The sequence below is a fragment of the Camellia sinensis genome, chromosome 5 (genome assembly GCF_055761805.1).
Source record: "Camellia sinensis isolate YWXY chromosome 5, ASM5576180v1, whole genome shotgun sequence".
NCBI lineage: Eukaryota > Viridiplantae > Streptophyta > Magnoliopsida > Ericales > Theaceae > Camellia > Camellia sinensis.
The window spans coordinates 42,282,162-42,302,686 of NC_138965.1; the positions used below are offsets into that span (position 1 = coordinate 42,282,162).

A 20,525-nucleotide genomic window follows, 5' to 3' on the forward strand; every position below is an offset into this window, starting at 1 on the left:
TTCTATTCTTACCCATGGACCTTTAAATAGCCAGTTTCATAACAAACTGCAGTTGGGTAGTTCAACTTATCATTGTGATATAGATTCACCTCGCTAGCAGACATGTATTGCTTTATGTGTCAACTTGCTTTGAAATGTCCATATCACAAGAATACTGTGACATTTTTTATTCCGTTTCATTGAAATTGTTTGAACTCATTCACCAAATTGCTTTGATGAAAAATATTTTATTTACTATTTTATGCTGCCTGTTTCATCGTGAGTGTCTATTATGAACATTAGGATAAGCAGATACAAACATGTTTGTGCTGTGTGTCTTTATTGTGGACATTACTTTTGATTTTTTGAATTGTAGGGACAATCACCATTTGGACATAGTGTCCAGAATTTGGTTCACACAACTAAAAGGACTACAACTAATGCACTCTTTTGGGGACCTAGGAAAGCTGTGGAGCGACCTGATACGGATCTTTCGCTTGGACATTTCACTTTGACAGGGTCAGGCTCAGAGGTGTTTTCTTTTGTTGGTCCTTGAGATGCGATGCTCATTTATGTGTTTCTGTTAGTTGTATCTAATGCTTGCTATTGTTTTTGATTCAGGGAGTTTCTGCAAGCTCAGGCAAGCCTCAAAAGGTATCAGTTTCAGTGGTATCTTCAATCTCAGAGGTTCCTTCGCATGATTGGGATGCATGCAACCTAGATTCTACGGGTCCTGAAAAATTCAATCCGTTTCTTTCCCATGGTTTCCTTTCTAGCTTAGAGGAGTCGGGTTCCACTGCGAAGGTCGGCTGTTGCTGCTTCATTACAGTTCCAATCTTGAATTCTACTGCTACAATTTGATTTGTGAAGTTCTATGATTAATTTTAGTCAACTAATTGAGATGTAGAATGGAATAGAATTGTTTCAGTTTGTTTCGTACTATACTTATTTGCGTCTTTATGTTTTTCAGTCTACTGTATGTGTTGCATGTATAGGTTCATCCAAGAATGAAGTTTTTTTGTACTTTATTTTTTTTGGTTTTGGGGACTAAGTTATATTTATGATGACTTACATCTCTTGTTGCATGTCTATCCTACATTGTAAAGGAGACATTTGTGCTTGAAAAAGCTGATAAAACAATTTTAGTTTCATGTGTATAAGTGGCCTTGATAGACTTCTTTCTTAATTGAACATAGTTACTGAAAGGTTCTGTTTTCTTATGTGAATTTAGATTGTCACTGAATTCCGGACTTGAATATTTTGTTTTTCCTGATATTGAAGTGAGAACTGTCTAGTCTCTAAAAGTCTTTCCAGCACAGAGAGAGAGAGAGAGAGAGAGAGAGAGAGAGAGAGAGAGAGAGAGAGAGAGAGAGATTTGTTATTTAAATATCATCATAATCTCTTATAGAGGGATGAATGGTGTAAGTCAGAGAGAAGCGTTCTTTTATTTTTTGATCAGCAACAAAGAAAGAATTTTATTAAAAAGGAAAAAAAAAAAAGAGGTACAAAGGAATCTCTTATAGAGAAATGTTCTTTTATTGAAAATGGGTACTGAGATCAGGGGAACATTCATAATCAGACTTGAGATTGGAGCTGACTCTGACTGTCTAATGTTGAGTTAGTCATGAAAACATGTATTTTGCCTTTTGTTTTTCCATGTAAGGGTTGTAACGTAAATGCTAAATTTTGTAAATATATGTTATTAGAATTTTGACTTAACTAAGGATATATAGCTTTTAATAGAGCCAACTAGAGGAAATAGATCCATATAGCTTACCCGAAGTAATTGGGACAAAGTCTTGTTGAGTTGGGTTGAGCTGTATTTGTTGTTAGATTTTATGAGAGACATGACTGGAACTCATAATTGAAAATGAAATAAATCAACTATCTATAACAAGAAAAGTGAAAATGAGCTAGGTGGAAAGGCAAAAATCATATTGTCATGTATCATTCAGAATTGATGCAAGAGATGTCTGTCGTATTACTTACACACCCAGAACATAAATTTATACAAATCAAAAACATCAGTCACTATATGTTGCTGGAAATTTGTTTTTTCCCTGTTCTCTTGGTTGGTAAGAGAGTTGGAGATTCAACACAACCACTCTGGCTGATGTTTGTTTATTTACCCTATCTATATTCAAAGTTGGGGGGTAGCTGTGTCTGGTTTGGATGGAATTCGGAGGGAATTAGTGACTGGAGATTTTTGTTTCATCGCTGAGGTATTCCTTAGCTTTGCCAAAATGGCTTTAATTGTTAGTGTAGTGTGGATCGCTTAACTAAATTTATATTCTTTCTACATTTTAGATTATTAGATCCTTGTTCTAGGCATGGTTAAGCTAGACTTTTCATTGTAAAGATTAAATGTTTTTGATATCCATGCAGCATATACATGTATTTTTTTGTTGTTGCTTTTTTGCTAGTATTTCTTGGAACTGAAACTTGTAGATGAATTTCTAACTGCATTTATTCTGTTTCTATATGAATGGTTCAAGTGACGGAAAGATAGTATGATTATGTAGGTTTTTGCAGACAAACAAATTTGATAGAGCCTTGCAGCCTCTCTTTGCCTCCATTTTCATATACTCTTCATTTAATGTATGCAGTATGCCACTTGGTTATAAACCTATAATCACGGATCTCTTAATTCCATAAATTACCTACAAATTGGTGATCCCTTGTTAAGCTCTGCATTTCACTAGAAAATTTTATTTTATTTGGTTTGTGTATGTGGTTGTTTCTGATATTCACCATTGAGTTTTGTGGGTGGCTGGAAGGCTTTTTTGTCTTTTTTTTGGAAGTAAAATCATGATTAGATTATCATCTTCATTCCTAATTTTAGAAGTCATGCTGGCTTTCTGCAAAGTAAATATTTATTGTTTCTCAGGTATTTTATATACTATAATTATGTTGAACGAATTTGTTAATATTACTGAACTTGAAAATCTGGTCATTATTATTTCAGGAAACAGGATGGATACCACAGCACATCATTGCTCAGGATGAACATAAGAACATATTAGGTGTTGCTCCACTTTATCTTAAAAGGTTTAGAACCTTTTTTTGCTCTTTCTGCTTACAACATTTCTGTACGGCTCTGTAACTCTGTTCAATTGTGAAGGAAGGAAAGTACAAGAAAGTCAACTTTCTTATATTTTTTAACTGTTCAGTTAGCGGGAAAGTTGTGGGACCAACATCTTTTTAACTTGCCCATCCCACTTGGATAAGTTTTCCTTTAAACCTTGTCCTTCAATGAAAAAAACATAGAATTTTGCATCGTGGGAATCTTAATAATACATTTCCTAATGAAAACTTTTCCCAAGCTTTCCTTTTTCTAACATTAATATTTTGATTTTCCTACAAAATTTTCAATGTCAAATGAACAAATTCACGAAATAAAGTTTCCTTTTCTTTTACATTACTTTGATATGCTTTTCTGGGCAATAATTTTCCCATACAAAATTCTTGACAATTGAATGGAACCTAAGTCTTTTTCTTTCCCCCTATCAGCTTTGTGTGTTTGCCATTGGCCTAACTCTTCTGATTTGGTTGTGCAGCCATTCTTATGGTGAATATGTTTTTGATCATTCTTGGGCAGATGCCTATTACAGTTATGGTGCAAGATACTATCCAAAGTTACAATGTTGTGTACCTTTTACTCCAGTAACTGGTCAAAGGGTCTTACTCCGTGACACCCCATACAAAGATCAGGTTTTCGACATTTTAGTCACTGCAATGAAGAATCTGACTGACAAGGTATTTGATGACTAAACTGTTCAACTTCATTCATTTCTTGCACAACCCCTCCACTGCCCACAGACCAAAAAAAAAAAAAAAATGCTTGTGGTACGAAGTAGCAAGGACATGCATAACATGGATTGTTAGTGGTATTCCCTAAAAGCTAATGTAGGAGATATGGTTGGTTTATTTTTGTAATACCATCTTTTCATTTAATTAATAAAAGGGTAAATTTTATTTTATCATGTTTACTTTGTGTGTTTGATTGTTTACATGATAAGTCCATAGAATTTGAATTGAGAAGACATATTCTTCAAGGTTAAGAATGGGAGCCATGTACTTCTATGTACTTTATTTGTGGAGAGACTGATTCTGTTGAGAATATAATATAAATAATAAAGCTGCCCCTCTCTCTAATAGCTTCAGCTTTTAGATGAGTTGGCGGTCAACAAGTTAACATGGTATCAAAGCAGGCAATAGAATCTGTGTTTGAACCTCACTGCCTACCTAATAATAAAAAATACTTGCACGTGTTTGGCCCACTCTCTCTAATAGCTTAAGCTTTTAGACTGTTGGTTAACATTTTAACAGATTCCAATGACTTGAAACCTCACCATGCATTGGAAGTAGATAGCACTTGTCATTGCTCTAAGTCACAACGTCATCTGAATAGAAGTTGAGTGATTACTCTAATTCACTAAAATCAGATTCTAATAAATATTAATGACGAAACCTAGATTGGGTGCTTGAGAAAATCAATGGTTTTGGTAGGCATTTAGGGATGTCCTATGAGGGCTATGAGCAATTTGGGGACATAGAGTGGAGATGAAGGTCCCAAAATAGGGTGTAGGGGAAGAGGTTACGGGCTAGGTCGAGTTTCGGAAGAGAAAGGGAGCTTAGAAACCTGGAGTGTTCCATAAATTATAATTATGTTTCCAAAAAGGAGAAGGGTGCAAGGAATTTTTTTGGTGGCAAGGGCACCAGATGTGGTGATCATGTTGTTTCTCCATGAAGCTTAGAGTGATCTCCTGGAATGTAACCAGTCTAAATGACCCAAACAAGTGGAAAGCGGTGAAAGTAGCATTTAGAAAATTGAAAGGGGATTTTGTCTGTTTGTAGGAAACAAGAATAAGGATATGTCAGGGGAGGTGCATGGATTGGGGGAGTGCGAGGAAGGTGGTACAACTGGTGGCTATGAAGTAGGGACACCTCTCTAGAGGTCGCGTACAGGTGTCGGACACGTGTCGGATATGAATATGTGCCGGACACGTGTTGGGCACGCTGGAAAGAGTTGGACACGTTGAGACACTTTGGACACGTTGTGCACACGTTGGGACACGCTGAGGACACGCTGAGGAGAGGCTAGGGACAAGCTGGGGACACTCTAGGGACACGTTGAGGATACGCTGGGGACACGCTAAGTATTATTTTTTTCAAATTTTTTTTTTATAATTTTTTTACTAAAATAGCATACCTAACATTGATAAATTTGATAAAATTAAATATTTGACATAAAATAAATATAAAATATTTAAAATATACATATAATAAAAATATAAAAATATATGTTTTGAGCGTGTTCTTAATGTGTCGTGTTCTGCATTTTTTGAAAATTTACGTGTCTGCGTGTCCGTGTCCGTGTCCGTGCTTTTTAGACTGGTGGCCATCTTGTGACGTGGGACTCCAGAACTTTGATGAAAAGTGATGAAGGTGGGTTCATTTTCAATTTCTTTCTCGTTCAAGAATGTGGGGGATGGGTTTCAATGAGCATGTTATTGGAACTTTTGGCCCTGTTGAAGATGTAGATAAAAGCAGGGTTTGGGACTTGGGAGGAGCTTTCCTAGGTTAAATCTGCTTGTTAAATCTTGTTGGAACTATCTATAGTGCATGGGAGGGAATTTTATCTTATCTCATCTTGCTTTGTCTTATTGTGGTGATTTGCCTTTCTTGGCTCTCCACCTGTTCAAAAATAAACAGTAATATAATAAAAACCAAAACTAGCCATATTTTCTCTGTGGATGTATGGGGGTTTTTCAGATCCCCTTTAGCGGGACACTCCTGCACTATGTCACCCCTTTTGTTTATTTTTGGAGGTTTTTCCTGTTTTGAGCAGACAGTTCTGCAATTGTTGATAAGAGTAATGTTCCGACTTGTTTCTTTTAAATCACTGCTGTTTTGTGATCTGATGAAGGCTTTATATTTTATAGGCTGGTAGATTCAAGGACTGATGATTTGTTAAGTTGTATGCTAACCTATAATTTTTTATGTTCACAGTTTCAGGTTTCATCATTGCATGTTACTTTTCCATCAGAAAGTGAATGGCACAGAATGAAGGAAAAAGATTTTCTGCAGAGGATTGGAATGCAGTACCACTGGAAAAATCGCAATTATAAGGAGTGCGTGATATGCAGGCGTAACTCTAATTTAATCATTTGAGTTTTCTTGACATACTTCTCAAATGTGGATGCTTTCTGTGTTCCTCGTATTTAAGGATCGCAACTGAGTGGGCTTGATATGTAGTGGCCCACCCTAGTTGCCCTTACTAGGAAGAAGTTCCTCCCCACACTTGTCACAATGCCATGCAGAGGTGGGGCGGGTCAAATATTTTACTGGGGTCAACGGGTTTAAGACGGTTAACTTGCTTATTAAAAATTCAAACTGGTTAGGAATGATTTTACAAAATGTAATTTGGCCATTGAGGGAGTAGTGCCTTACAATGCAATTTACACACCAATAAGCTTCCATGTGGTAATGAAGCAATTCCATATAGTTCCCGTTGGAACCAAGGCTTCTCTTTGTAGGGACTACTAGACACCCAACTGTTCACCTTTTTAATTATATTTTGATTTGGGACTCGAACATGTTTGTTGGCAAGCACAAGAAAGAATATTATGTCGTTCGACGTATTTAATTGCGTGTCAATTTCTGGTGTGTTGTTCCTTGTTCCACATCAACAGTGCTTTGGTTATTTTATGTTCATATAAATGCCACCAAAGTACTACACCATGCTAGTATTTTAATGTATGAATGTATTGTCATAGTAAAGTTCCACTGCTAAATTTTGGAGGCACCGTATAGGATGGGGGGACCTAATTTTGTCCACTCCCCTAACACTATGTACAATAGCCTGTTCAGTACCCGAGGTGTGGTCAGGCCATCCCCATTTAAATATGGGCAGATTGGGGTGGGTTACCAGCCTTTCAGGTGAGAATGTAAGCAGTGAATAATAGTGGTTCCATGTAGTAAATTACTAAATTCTATTTTGTTGTTCTTGCTGGTCTGCATTTAACTGCTTAATGATCACTGCGAAATCCTTCCTCCATCCCTTCCCTTTTCCCTTCTTGTAGACATATTTATTGAAAAATACCTGTTCCATGTGAGCAGCAGAGCACTGTTTGCATTCTTTTTGGCAATGCCACATTGTTGAGTTTGGATTTATATGATGATCATGGTCTACATTGGCAACACATTCCTTATATTTTTAACCTGTTGTCATTAATTATTATGCTCTTTTGCTTTGGTCTTTGCATCTGTATGTTAGCATGCACTAGAGTGGGGGGAACTTGTTCAAAGTATAGTTCTCATTTAAGGATACCACAATTTTCGTTTTTATTTATTATTATTCTTCTCGTGCCTCAGTTTTGATGAGTTCTTGATGGACATGAAGCAAAGTAAAAGGAAAAACATTCGTCAAGAGCGCAAGAAGGTTAGTTTTTTCTTTTTCTATGTTGTTTAATTTGGTGAGTTTCTTAATAGGAAATGTGTTGCCTGAATTCTTTTGAAAGCAAAAAGAGATGACAGTAGTTTTTTCTGAGCAATTTGAAGAATGCTGTATTATTAGTTCAAGAGTAATTATTATTATTATTATTATTATTATTATTATTAGGGGAATTTGGTCAAAGTCCCTCATAATAAAACTTTAATGCATTAAGGACAAATACAAAAAGTTTTCCTTGAAAAGTCCAACACATAGCTCTATTACCAAAATATACTTGGTGACTAATTTAATTTTTTAAACTTTAAAATGATATAACTTTTAATCTACGTGTCGGTTTTTAATAAAATTAGTATTTTTAGAATCCCCTCATCAAGATCTATCAAATAAGATCCAGGTTGACTATGAAATTCTTTAAAAAAAGAAAGCGTCGAAATTGACGTAAATAGTTAAATTTTACTTTGTTTCACAATAAAATTATATTTTGGTTAATAGTAAAATTTTACTCTGATTCACAGTAAAATTTTATTGTCAATCAATTAGGAAAACATATCTTCACTACAAGTTCACAAACAAATCACAAAAGAACACACTACTAGAGTAAAATTTTACTGTAAAAAAAAAACAGAGTGCATCTTACAATAAGCAACCACAACAAGCAGAGATGAAATTTTACTTTCATATTTACAAACTATTAAACAAACACTACTACGAATCACAAGCAACAAAAACAAATTGAAAAAAATAAAATAAACAATCAATCAAAAATTCAATAGGTAACCATTATACAAAGAACCATTACCTCCATTCAATAGGAAGTAAACCTTCTATCACTGCTTCCATGAAAAAGCAGCCAAATAAACTCTAATAAATATTTTGAAAAGAATTCTGAACTTGTGTAGTACTTTCAAGTCTATAATATACATCAATCATGTCATGCAACACTTTTAAAGGAATCCTTGTCAACATGACACGACACTGGTGCTGGATACGGCCGGGATACAACTCTTTATAGATGGATACGACAGAAGAAACAAAAGAGGAGAGAGTAAGGAGAGAATCTGGTCGCCGAATTCGATCTCATCTTCTTTGCTCGATGCTCGATCTTGATTTGTCGACTTCGAACTCATCTTCTTAGCTCGACTTCGATCTCATGTTCTTCGCTCCATGCTCCTCTCTCGATCTCGATTGTCTTCTCTCGTCTCTAGATCTCCCTTTTCTTTTCTTCTCTCGATTTCTCTCATCGATCTATCTTCTCTCTCTCTCTCTCTCTACCCGATAACAAAAAATCATATATAATATAAAATAAATCATATATAATATAAATTATTTATATTATAAAATAATTATGTGCATAAATTATTATTTTATTTATTTTATATATATATAAAATAAATCATCTATTTAAAAAAAATATATATAATAAAATGATATATAATATAAATTATTTTATGCCTAAAATAATTTTTGTATTTTATATTTTAGTGAGATGCCTATTAAAAAATACATAATATTTTTTTGATACATCCATATTTAGCCGTATCCACGTACTCATGAGTTTTGTCTAATTTTTGGGTACTTTTTAGACATATCCGCGTATCCCTCATTTAGAGGTTTGTTGAGTCCGACTTCTAAATACATATCCGCACCTGACACTTGTACCCGAGTCCATGTAACATAGCTTCCTTCCCACTCTCTGCCACCGTTGCTTCCACCACCATTGGCACCACTCCTAATCCACCAGATTGCTATGGTTTGTCAAAATCTCCAACTCTCACTCCTTCAATCGACGCTTGAGATAGGAAATCCCGCAGTGGAGGACCTCCCACTTTGCTTGCCTCCATACCTCCTTACAAAGCCATTGTTGCTGCTTCTACAACCATCTTTGCTTCTTGTGTAACCATTGAGCATCTTTATGCTTGAAGAAGGCCATCAAACCCTACTTGACTCAAAGGAATGAAACAAGAAACCAGAGTCGTGGTGACTCAAAAAAAATAAAAAATAAAAAACAAAAACAAAAACAAAAACAAAGAAGAACACAGCCCAAGGGACTGACAACAAAGGGATTTGAGAAGAAGATTTGAACCTAAACCAAAACACAAAACAAAGAAGAACAAAGCCCAAGGGACTGACAACAAAGGGATTTGAGAAGAAGATTTGAACCTAAACCAAAACCAAAGGAAGGACTAAACCCTAAGAAGAAGGAATGGCCAAAAGAGATCGATGGGCAAAACACGAAGACAAATAGGCAAAGGGAAACATAGGAGATCTAGGGTTGAAACCCTAGCAAGATAAACTCTAACAAAGTCAAACGTCTCTGCATGGCGAAACCCTAAAACAAGATAGTCATAGAACAAGAAAAAGTGAAAAACAAACCAAAGAATCAATGATAAACAAAGAACAAAGCCCTTTGAAACCAAGGAAAATGAAGATTGAAGTCCTGAAGTGCTCTGATCGAGGAAGATCCTATGTGGAGAGAGAGAGAGAGAGAGCCCTTCACTTCAATGCATGTTTTACTAGAACATCAATTTGTTGACAAGGTTTAAGTGGTGGTACTTTTGATGCATCTTTTACAAATCATGAAATGGGATATGGTGCAAAAAATATGCTGCTAGGAAAATTGGGTTAAATTAACAAAATTGGTGTCAATATTATATAGGCCCCATTTGGTAGAGCGGTGGGAAAGTGATTATAACTTATAGCCTAACAGTTCATAGCTTATAGATGTGAACATAAGCTGATTTTTGACTTATAAATTAAGCTTCTCCTCCCCCACTCAAAGAATAAATTGATTTTTGACTTGCAAAAAGCTATAAGCTGTATTGTTAAGCTGAACCAAACACATCAAAATAGTTTAAATTAAGCTAAAAGCTGAAATAAGTTGGAAATAAGTCCTACCAAACAGAGCCATAGTTTGAAATGCAATTTGAAAGTTGACGGGTTTCCTGGATTTATACAACCAAAACAGATGTGCATTTTTCTAGCTTTTGTTTTTAATTTGAAACATGGAACAATCACTTTTAGAACGTAGAATGAAACCTGAGATTTTGGTACATTGTACCAGTGAGGAGAGAAAATTGTTCTTTCATTTGCTCATTTCACTGCCTAAGATTTGAAGAAATACACTATTATATGTCAATTCAACAGAACTTTGTGGAGTTGTTGCTTTCATATTGGTTTTGAGGGTCGGACTCAAAGTTGAAATATGAATTAGTAAATAAATATTCCAGCAAATTTAATTTATAAAATTGTCTTTAAAATGTAATGAATTTTCTCATAACCTGCGAAACAAATATTCTTTCAGCATTTGAGCTGTCGGAAGCTAAGACCAGAGAAAGGGCTTGGTTTGCATACAGATATATATGCTCCCAATCACTCCGTTCTAACTTTTTGCTTAATTTGTCTGACTGATATAGATTTTTGATCGTTTGGGCATCTGTAAATTGGTGAGTGCCAGTAGTGTTAAACCTTATGATGGAGGCACAGTTGATCCATCATCCATTAAAATTAAACTTTCTTCTCTCAGTTTTCAATACTTGTGAAGAGTTGAAAAAACAGTTTTTAGAGTTTTTTTTTTTTACCTCATAAGTCATGAGTTACTTGAATGAGATTTCCTTTTGCAGATTTTGGCTCAAAATTTGACTATGAAACGCCTACGAGGATACGAAATTAAGGTACTGACGTTTAATATCTGCAATTAATGGGTGGGGAAATTCTAAGTTAACAACGGGTTCGTATGTTATCTTTAGTATGTTTGTTATGCAAAAGATACTGCCTCTTCTTATTTGTATTCTTTCAGTTGCATAGTCAAAGTATATTAAGAGCATAGTTGTCAAATCGAGAATTGTATCTTGAATTGAATTCTGATTTTGCAAATCGTGAATCAATGCATATATGACAATAATGAAAATTTCGATTTTGGGCACATGTAGGGACACGATTATACCGTCTAATTGGGAAGACATTACCTTCATACCAAGAGATGTGGGTCCAAATCCCACCAAGCATATTCTCTTGGCTTTTGCAAAATGAACCTAGGAACCTTGTATAGAGAATAATAATAAGAAAGAATTAATTGAAATCCTTTATTTAAAACCTAAAACACTTTAAACCATATACAGTTGTTGAACCATTTGATTTAATTGACCTAATCCATATAATATTTATAAAAAATGTATATATATATATATATTTATTTTACTAAAATAACAATAGATAATTTCTTGGTTCAAGTTATTTTAACCTTAAACATCTTTAGAAGATATATTATGATTTATTTTTAAGAAAAATATATGGAGAAAATGTTGAAACATGTTGGGTCTGACTGGATTTGATTGGATCCTATTAAAAACCTCGTGATCACTGAAGTAACAAGAAATCATGCATAGGTATTGATTAGTTTCATACTAAAAATTCTTAGAAGTTGTATTATGTCATTTTTGCTATTTAAAAAAAGGTAAAAATGGTCGAAATATGTTGGACATGATAGCTTCAAGAATTGCATAAATCGTAACAAGTGAATTGAATCTTTTATCAATTGTGAATTGTGCGATTAGCTATAGATTCACCCGCAAAGTAGATTCAGATTCAACCATAGATTCATATTGATTATGCATAAATTGCAAATCATAAGATTTTGATAATAGAGATTAAGAGTAGATTTCTTTATGGATATTTATGGAAAAGAATCTTTGTCGCAATTACTTGGGTTTGACTACCTTATATTTACGGATAACTGAATGCTAGGAATTTTCTTAAATATTTTATGGACTCATGTGGAATTTTCTTAAATATTTTAAGGATTCATGTGGTTAACAAAAAAACATGTATTGTGAGAACTTAATTGAATGAAAAGGATATATTATGAGCCAAAAAATTATGGATCATGTTGATCAATATATTGAAATCATAGATTAGTATTGTGAATTTATCAATATTTAATAATGGGATTTTGAATGAAATTTTTAAAAACGAGACATTGATGCATGTCTTGAGTCAATATATGGCGAATAAAACATATATTTGACTAGGGGTGTCACAATAAGAAGAATGCGCACCTTTGAGGATTTAAAGAACTTCTATCACTTAAATATCACAAAATTAAATTATAGGAATATTAAGTGTTGAATACGAATATGCATATCAAATAAAATTCAATTGTAAAATACAAAATTTATAGCTACACCAACAATGTAATATTATCATCCTACAATTGAAACCATGTTCGATAACTCAATAGTATTTTACTTTCTCCACCTGGACCAAACCAGACCAGACCAGACCAAACCAAACCAAACCAAACCAAACCATGCCTTAAGTCCCATCAAATAGGGTCGGTTATATGAATCCTTCTTCTATATGCGGCCCTATCAAAGGCCATTTCATTAGTCAAATTAAGTAGATCCATATCTTTATTTACAATGCTAACTAACGTTAATCTAGGCCTACCCCATCCCTTGACATTTTCATCTACCGTTACAGCACCGCATCTCTTCACTATTGCCTCTGTTGGTTTTCGTTGAATATGACAAAACCATCTCAATTGATTCTATCTCAACTTATCTTCTATCGGTGCTACTCTTACCCATTCTTGAATACACTCATTCTTAATTTTGTCTTGTTTAGTCTTGTCATACATCTACTTTAGCATCCTCATCTTAGCCACTCTCATCTTATCTACATGTTGTTTCTTGGTTGCTCAACACTCCGTCCCATACAACATCACTTATTGAATAGCCGTTCTATAGAACTTATCTTTTAGTCTAGTGGGTATTCGTTTATCGCACAGCGCACTTCTCCACTTACACCATCCCGCCTTAATCCTATAGGTCACATCCGCATCAATCTCCCCTGCTGTTATAATAATTGACCCTAAATAACGAAAATGTTCACTCTTAGGCAGTTCTTGGTTCTCAATCTTCACTTCTCCTTTGCTTTCATTGTTACTGTTTCTAAATTTACATTTCATGTATTCTGTCTTAGTTCTGCTTATCCGGAATCCTTTAGATTCAAGAACTTTTCTTCAAATCTCCAACTTTGTGTTAATTCCTTCTCTAGTCTCATCCACTAGCACGATATCGTCTGCAAAAAGCATACACCATGGCATGTCATCCTGAATATTTCTCGTCAATTCATCCATAACTAAAGCAAAAAGATAAGGACTTAAGGTAGATCCTTGGTGTAACCTTACAGTGATAGAAAATTCATTTGTCTCTCCAGCAGGCGATCTAATAGTGGTCACCACCCCTTCATATATGTCCCTAATCACATCAATGTAACATTTTGTCACCCTTTTCTCTCTAACACCCATCATATTATATCCCGGAGCACTCTATCATATACTTTCTCAATGTCGATAAACACCATATGAATGTCTCTTTTCTTTTCTTTATACTTTTCTATTACTCTCCTCAAAAGATAAATCGCTTCCATTGTTGACTTGCTAGGCATAAACCCAAATTGATTCTCTAACACTTCTGTTATATCTTGCAATTGGCACTCCATCACCCTCTCCTACACTTTCATTATTTGACACATTAGCTTGATTCTTCTATAGTTGTTGCAATTCTGGGCATCTCCTTTATTCTTATAGATTGGCACTAAAATACTTTTCTTCCACTCATCTGGCATGTTCCTAATTAACAAAATTTTGCTAAACAACCTAGTCAACCAAGCAACCCCCTTTTTACCTAAACACTTCCAAGCTTCAATAGGAATAACATCGGGTCCTAAAATCTTATTTGATTTCATCTTCTAAAGTGCAATCTTCACTTCAAAGTTCCTAATCCTGTGATAGAACTTATAGTCTTGGTTTGTTGTATTACTGGCTATTTCTTCTCCTATTGTCGTATCTTCATGTTTCTCATTTAATAGTTTCTCAAAATAGTTCTCCAATCTTTCCTTAATCTCTTCATCCTTCACCAATACCTTAAAATCCTCCCTCTTGATGCACTTAACTTGATTAAAATCTCTTGTCTTCCTCTCCCGTATCTTAGCAAGTTTGTATACTCTCTTCTCTCCCTTCTTACTATCTAGTCTAGTGTATAGGTCATCATAAGTTTTCAACTTAGCATCTTTTACTACTTTCTTGACCTCCTTATTAGCCAATCTATAGCTCTTAAGGTTTTCCTCAGTTCTATCCTTCTGTCACTTTTTAAAGTACTCTTTTTTTTCCTTAACTACCGCTTGAACTTCTTCCCTCCACCACCAAGTTTCCCTAGAGCTGGGTCCCATTCGTTTCGACTCTCCAAGCACTTCCCTTGAGATTCTCCTTATACAATTGGCCATCGAGTTCCACATAGTATTAGCATCATCTTCTAAGTCCCAAGTACCTTCCTTATCCATTCTATTTTTAAATATTTCTAGTTTATCCCTTTTTAGGTTCCACCATCTCGTCCTACGATGCCCTTCATCCTTCCTAGCTTGCTATTGCCCTCTAAAACATAAATTTAGTACCAAAATCCTATGTTGAGAGGCCAGGCTCTCTCTAAGAATCACCTTACGATCATTGCATCTTAGGCAGTCCATTTTTCTCACTAAGAAGTAATCTATTTGGCTCTTAATTGACCCACTTTTAAAGGTTATCAAATGCTCCTCCCGCTTCTTATACGTAGATTGGCCACCACCAGGTCAGAAATCAATGCAAAATCTAAGATACTCTCTCCAGCCTCATTTCTGTCACCAAAACCATATCCACATTGCACCATTTCATAGCCTAGTTTGCCTATGCTTACATGGCCATTAAAATCTCCACCTATAATCAGGTTCTCTCATACGGGTATCTCCTTTAAGATCTCATCCATTTGCTCCAAAAAATCTCTTTTAGTCTGATCATCTAATCCTACTTGAGGGGCGTATTTACTAATAACGTTCACTATATTCTCTCCGATAACTAGTTTAACTAACATAATCCTATCCCTTTTTCTAATAACTGCCACTACATTCTCCACAAGACTCTTGGCAATTATGATTCCTACCCACGTAAACAAAAAGATAGCCCCATCGGTTAGTTGTTCACAATACCGTACCTATGGGACTACGTCTACATATTCATAATATCTTATTCGTTTGTTAAGGCTTTAAAGTTGAAAGAGACTTGTGTGCTTCAAAGGATATATACTTCAAGAACAATAACTGTAACATTCTTTGATTTCTTGTGATTCATCCCTACTTTTCCATCAGTAGGTGAGTGTTTCATTTTGAATCTACACAATCTATCCACATGCAATATTTCTATTTATACATATCTGCAAGAATTTGATAATTGCTTTTAGAGGGGTGCTTTTGCTTTTTGTAAAGTAGAAGTATTCATTGGGGAGTTGGTTAGATTGCTTCAGCTGGTACGAAATTGAAATCAAATTTAAAATTTTGTAAAGTGGTGGGTGGGCTTTCCTTGGTTACCAGATTTTGTTACACAAGTGGTTTCTGTTAGTTGACTCTCATAAAAGGTCCATCCTGTTCTTACTGTTTCCCTTGTTCTTGTTAAAACCTGTTTCCCTTCTTTAATGAAGAAACACAGACCAGTATTAGTTTTCTGCGTTAGCCTGAAATGTCTGTTAGTTATTGAATTGGACACGGTGTGCCTTGGTGTTCCATAAACAATATTGAACTTGAGTTAGCTTGACTTGACCCCTCAATATATATATATATATATAATATTAAGAGGCAGTGTTAACAATGTGCAACTCAATCAACAACTATGAGTTACAGTGTTTGCATGCAGATCAATCATTTTACCCACTGCTACTAAAATACCATAAGATATATAGGTCATATGATTGAATATTTAGCATTAATGTTTTCTAACCCTCAATAATAGAATATCCTTACATTTTCTTGGACTTATTGAAGGAAACCCCATCTGAGTGATGCCTTGGGTCTCAATGAACAACTGAACATAATTCGTATTTGGTTTTCTTCATAATTAGTTCGTTCTCTGAAATAATGCTAATGAATGAAATCAATCAAAAGCTTCCCCCAATGGCAAGAAGTACTGATGCCTTTTATGCTTACCAAATCATAACAACTCCTCAAATTTTAAGAGTACATGGTGTTGTTTTAATCTCTTTGTCAATATTCTAAATTATGGGATTTCAGTTCTGTAATATTACCAGCATGTACTTTTTCAATTGTTTATCATCTGTCACTGTGTGCTAAATAGTTGAATTTGTTACTTAATTTTTTTTTGTGGTTGTGTGTTGGCAGGCTAGGCACTGGGATATTTTCTATAAGTTCTACAGGAACACAACTGATAACAAGTTCGTTCCATATTGTCAAAGCCCTTTGCTTTTTCTAGTAAAAGAAAAGAAGAAAATTGAAAGGATTAGCTTGCTGTAATTTGTTGTATTTCTTAAACACGCTAAATCATCTGATACGCTTAGAATTATCATATCTAAGTCATATTGCTGTTTTACCTGCAGGTGGGGTAGTGCTTATCTAACAAGAGATTTCTTTCATGATATGGGATCAAAATTGGGAGATAATGTACTTCTTGTTGTTGCTGAAGAAGGCGATGAGCTAGTTGCTGGAGCTCTTAATCTTATCGGAGGAGATACATTGTTTGGGCGCATATGGGGATGTCTCCCTCGAGTTTATTATCCAAGTTTGCATTTTGAAGCCTGTTATTACCAGGTTTGCATTTGGATTGTTTGAGTTGATTAGTAGAAATGGATGCTATGGGTCAAGCAGACCCCTCAATGATATAGTACTGTGAACTGATTAATTTTGTTTTTTAGAGATTAAACAACTGCATGAATTTTTTACAAGTAGCATTCCCTTTGAAATCACTAACAGTGTCAATTTTAGAAAATATATCATGGCTCAGAGAACCTCTCCAATTGCATAAATATGATATAATTTTGGCTAATTTTGGGCCAGATTTTACTGCTTTTATCATGGTCTTTTGCACCTTCCATCACCAGTTTTGATTTTTGAATGACACAGGAAGATATCTTTTGGAATTGTGGGGTTTTATTTAATTCCTACTGAGTAGTCCTTAAACCTAAAAAAGTTCTTAGGATATAACGACACTTTGTTGGTACTCTTACAAAAAGTAGGGATATCAGATGCTTGAGAAGGATACATGCCATTTGTCTAAGTTTTGTTTTGATATACAGGCAATAGAAGCAGCTATTGAACTTAATCTTGACAAGGTAGAGGCCGGAGCCCAGGGTGAGCATAAAATTCAGCGTGGTTATATGCCAGTGACAACTTATAGCTGTCATTACATTGTGAACGAAGGATTTAGGAAAATATTAGAGGACTTCTTGGTGAGAGAAACAGCACAGGTAATTAAATTATCTTACCGAACTTACTTAGAACTTGCTGCATCATATTTCTGCAATGGAGTGCCACTGCGTCTTTTTTTACATTTTTCTTTTTTTGGTGGGAAATAATGCTTGCGTATGACATGAATAACTAGCAGCCGATCACTTCTTTTCCATCTTCTTGAGTGCATTAGGCTGTGTTTTTGCTCCCTTAGTTGTGGAAAAGAATGATGGCAAGTATAGATGCTAATTTATTAGCACTCCATTTAATCTTATATATAAATCCTTGGATATACTTAGAGGAGTTTAAGGTTGCTTAATTGAATTATATTCTGCCATTTGTTTAAGCCTGGTGTCAGATTTCCATTGGCTCATTAATTTGATATCTTTGATGACCCAAGTCTATGTTCTTTGGTACTTGCTAAAAAAATCCATGTTCTTTGACTTGCCTTATAAGAAGCACAGACAGTTCTAAGAAGGTGACATGTCTTGTCAAACACCGAAACAACACCACCCAGCGGACACTTCCCAACATGAAACACATTACAAATTTGAATAAAATAATTTGGAATCCAATGATAAAACAAAACAATGTAAATTTATATATATTTTCCTCTTTTATACTTCAAAAATATCTTTGATTTCAATATTCATATATACAACATATAATAATTATTTATTCTTATATATGACATAATAAATATATAAATTATATATTTTACCCGTGTCCGTCACGTGTCATGACCTGCATATTTTGAAAATGTCCGTGTTGGCGTGTCCATGTCGTGTCACATGACTGTATATGTGCTTCTTAGCTTGACTTCATAGACCCTTTCATTTGTGTGAAGCATAACTCTTGCCATCATCATTCTCTGTTGGGCTTACCATCTCAATTGTATCCCTTTCTCTTTGACTTGTGGCATAGTCCTTTGTTTCTTTAATTATGGCTACTTAGGATTTTCTCTTAATGCTGCTTGCCATTAACTTCACCAGCCTTATTTCTGATAACTTCAGTCTATGAATTTAACATTGAGTGGTGATCATTTTGTTTTGGGAACTTCAGTCAGTTTGTGTCATCCCACAAGATTGCTAACACATTTTTCAGAATCTTTTATCCAATTTTTGTTGAATTCTCCATGTCTCTCTTTATATGAACTGAATAACTGAACCAACATATACTAGCCATCCTGTAACTGCTTATTATCATTTTTTCATTACTAGGTTTACTGACCAAACTTCCATTTTGGATTTGTTATTCACTGCCCTAAAAACTCCATTTTGGTCAATTTTGCTGCTTTACTATATCCCCACTAATGATGTTGCATGAACTTGGGTACAATGTTAGTTGCAGTATGTCTTTGCTATATAATATATTAAATATCTGATTAGTACGATATGGAGGCACATTTGAAAGTGGCTACATCACATCACATGGCATGAAGTGGTTACTCCGCTTATCTGCAGCTTCAGAACTGTTGTAAATTTTTTAAGCAACTATAGGAAATATTTTTCTGTCTTCCTCTGTTGGCACCAATCAAAAAGTTAAAGATACTCCTAAGCATTCCGAAATATTCTACTTTATTTCTTATTTTTTGTTAAGTGGAGAGGCTCAAATCCTAGCACCTGCTCCATAAAAACCCTAGGGATAACCCACGGTTGAGGGGACTCTAAGTATTGATTCCCATGGAACACTATTTTGTATATTTATCTATTTATTTAACCCGAATCTTAATGTGCTTTTTCTTTTACAGGTTAAGCATGTTATAAAACTACTACATGATTCTGGTCCTTTTAAGGACAGCGCACAGTAGGAGCTGAACTACACGGGTTGCCTGGCATAATGAATCAAGGAATTAGGATGTCATTGTTTATGGTTAGGAGACTTGATAATCATCGACTTTATGACCAGTTGGACTGTTCCAAATGACAATTTGAGATTAAAGGGGTGCTGCTGGTCTTCTGTGGGACAGAAAAACAAGTGTTAAAAAAAATACCACTTCAAGCTCTTTTATGGAGCTGACTATGGAACATTACATAACTGTGTATAGAAAAAGGAAGAAGATATAGCTGTACATATCCCTCCCCCTCTGTTCACATTACACGGTGGAATTGCATTCAAGGCTTTTGTATATAATCATGATATGATGACATTAGACTGCCAAAGCACTTTATTTTAAAGATGACAATGAGTGATGCTATTTGCCCCTCCCTTCTTCGAACCCTAGACAGGATTGCGAAGGAGGATGGAGAAAGAAAAAAGGAGAAGAAGAAGAAGAGGATGTGATTGCAAGGTGTGGCGACCACGATTGCGAGGTTGAAAAGGTTGCAGTAGTGGGAGGAAGGGACTAAAGGAGGAGGCTGTGAGAGGTACGGGGTGGTAGAGGGGGGCGAGAGAGGGTGGCTCGAGCTACTGGTGGTGGGTGTGGGTGGGGGTGGGGGGGTGGGTTTAGTAAGATTTGGGAGGTTAGGAATGGGGATAAAATTGGTATTGGGATTTTATGAATAGATAAAATTGTAATAACAAAAAATATGGAGGTATGGGGGTCTAAAGAAAAATGGCTTTTACGGGATAAACCAAAAGGACTTTTCACTAATCTTTGTTTCTAGGCTTTTTGTCTCTTTCACCGCATTAACTTGAACAAGAGTAAAGATATGTTTAACTTAATAATGTATGCATTTTACCAGGCACACCTATGCGAGTGTAAAAAGGTAAAAAATTGGTTAATCCTGATATTATTATTTCATTTGGAATATGTTACTCTAGAGACCATACGATTTTATGGATATCTATGACACAACAATTTGATCGAAGTATCAAATTTAATTGT

General features: G+C 35.0%; 1 protein-coding gene across 1 annotated transcript in view; it reads left to right on the forward strand.

Annotated features, from left to right (window-relative positions):
* LOC114309713 (acyl-CoA) overlaps positions 1-19,875 on the forward strand; it is a 31,947-nt gene extending 12,072 nt beyond the window's left edge. Inside the window, exons 2-12 of the mRNA XM_028255492.2 lie at positions 356-511; positions 601-783; positions 2,945-3,027; positions 3,537-3,735; positions 5,992-6,113; positions 7,357-7,423; positions 11,056-11,106; positions 16,637-16,689; positions 16,852-17,062; positions 17,548-17,718; positions 19,449-19,875. Of these exons, the coding sequence (XP_028111293.2) occupies positions 356-511; positions 601-783; positions 2,945-3,027; positions 3,537-3,735; positions 5,992-6,113; positions 7,357-7,423; positions 11,056-11,106; positions 16,637-16,689; positions 16,852-17,062; positions 17,548-17,718; positions 19,449-19,508 (1,356 nt within the window). The 3' untranslated portion in view covers positions 19,509-19,875. The remainder of the gene's footprint in view (positions 1-355; positions 512-600; positions 784-2,944; positions 3,028-3,536; positions 3,736-5,991; positions 6,114-7,356; positions 7,424-11,055; positions 11,107-16,636; positions 16,690-16,851; positions 17,063-17,547; positions 17,719-19,448) is intronic.
* Positions 19,876-20,525: the final 650 nt, after the last annotated feature.